General features: G+C 35.1%; 1 protein-coding gene across 1 annotated transcript in view; it reads right to left on the bottom strand.

Annotated features, from left to right (window-relative positions):
* LOC119594328 (medium-chain acyl-CoA ligase ACSF2, mitochondrial-like) overlaps positions 1 to 367 on the bottom strand; it is a gene marked incomplete at its 5' end in the record, with an annotated part of 5,720 nt that overhangs the window by 1,162 nt on the left and 4,191 nt on the right. Inside the window, 1 exon segment of the mRNA XM_037943386.1 lies at positions 81 to 176. Coding sequence (XP_037799314.1) covers positions 81 to 176 — 96 coding nt within the window.

Raw genomic sequence — 367 nt, 5'->3', positions numbered from 1 at the left:
TTTATTAATTTTTTTAATTAAACAAGGCCCATCCCCGTCAAGATTTAAACACAACAGAAGAAAGATTAAAACGATTCCACCTTTTTTGCATATTCGGTGCGGTTCCCGATGGAATAGGCGTTGTTCACCAGCATGTGATGAGACAAGACAGCTCCTTTGGGCAAACCGGTCGTTCCCTGAAATAGATTGTTGAACTATATTCATTTCTGACAATAAAAATGTACAAAAAGCGCGTAATTAGGACGCAATGCATGGCTGTCTAAATGTAAAAATAAATTAATATAAAGTACATGCAGAAGACCAGGTTTTAGTGGTATACAAAAATACATGCAAAATAAAATATGCTGTTCAAAACCTTTTACATGCT

This window comes from Penaeus monodon, chromosome 33 (assembly GCF_015228065.2).
Source record: "Penaeus monodon isolate SGIC_2016 chromosome 33, NSTDA_Pmon_1, whole genome shotgun sequence".
In the NCBI taxonomy this organism is placed as follows: Eukaryota; Metazoa; Arthropoda; class Malacostraca; order Decapoda; family Penaeidae; genus Penaeus; species Penaeus monodon.
Note: the sequence above shows the minus strand (reverse complement) of the source record. Positions and strands in the feature narration are given on the sequence as shown.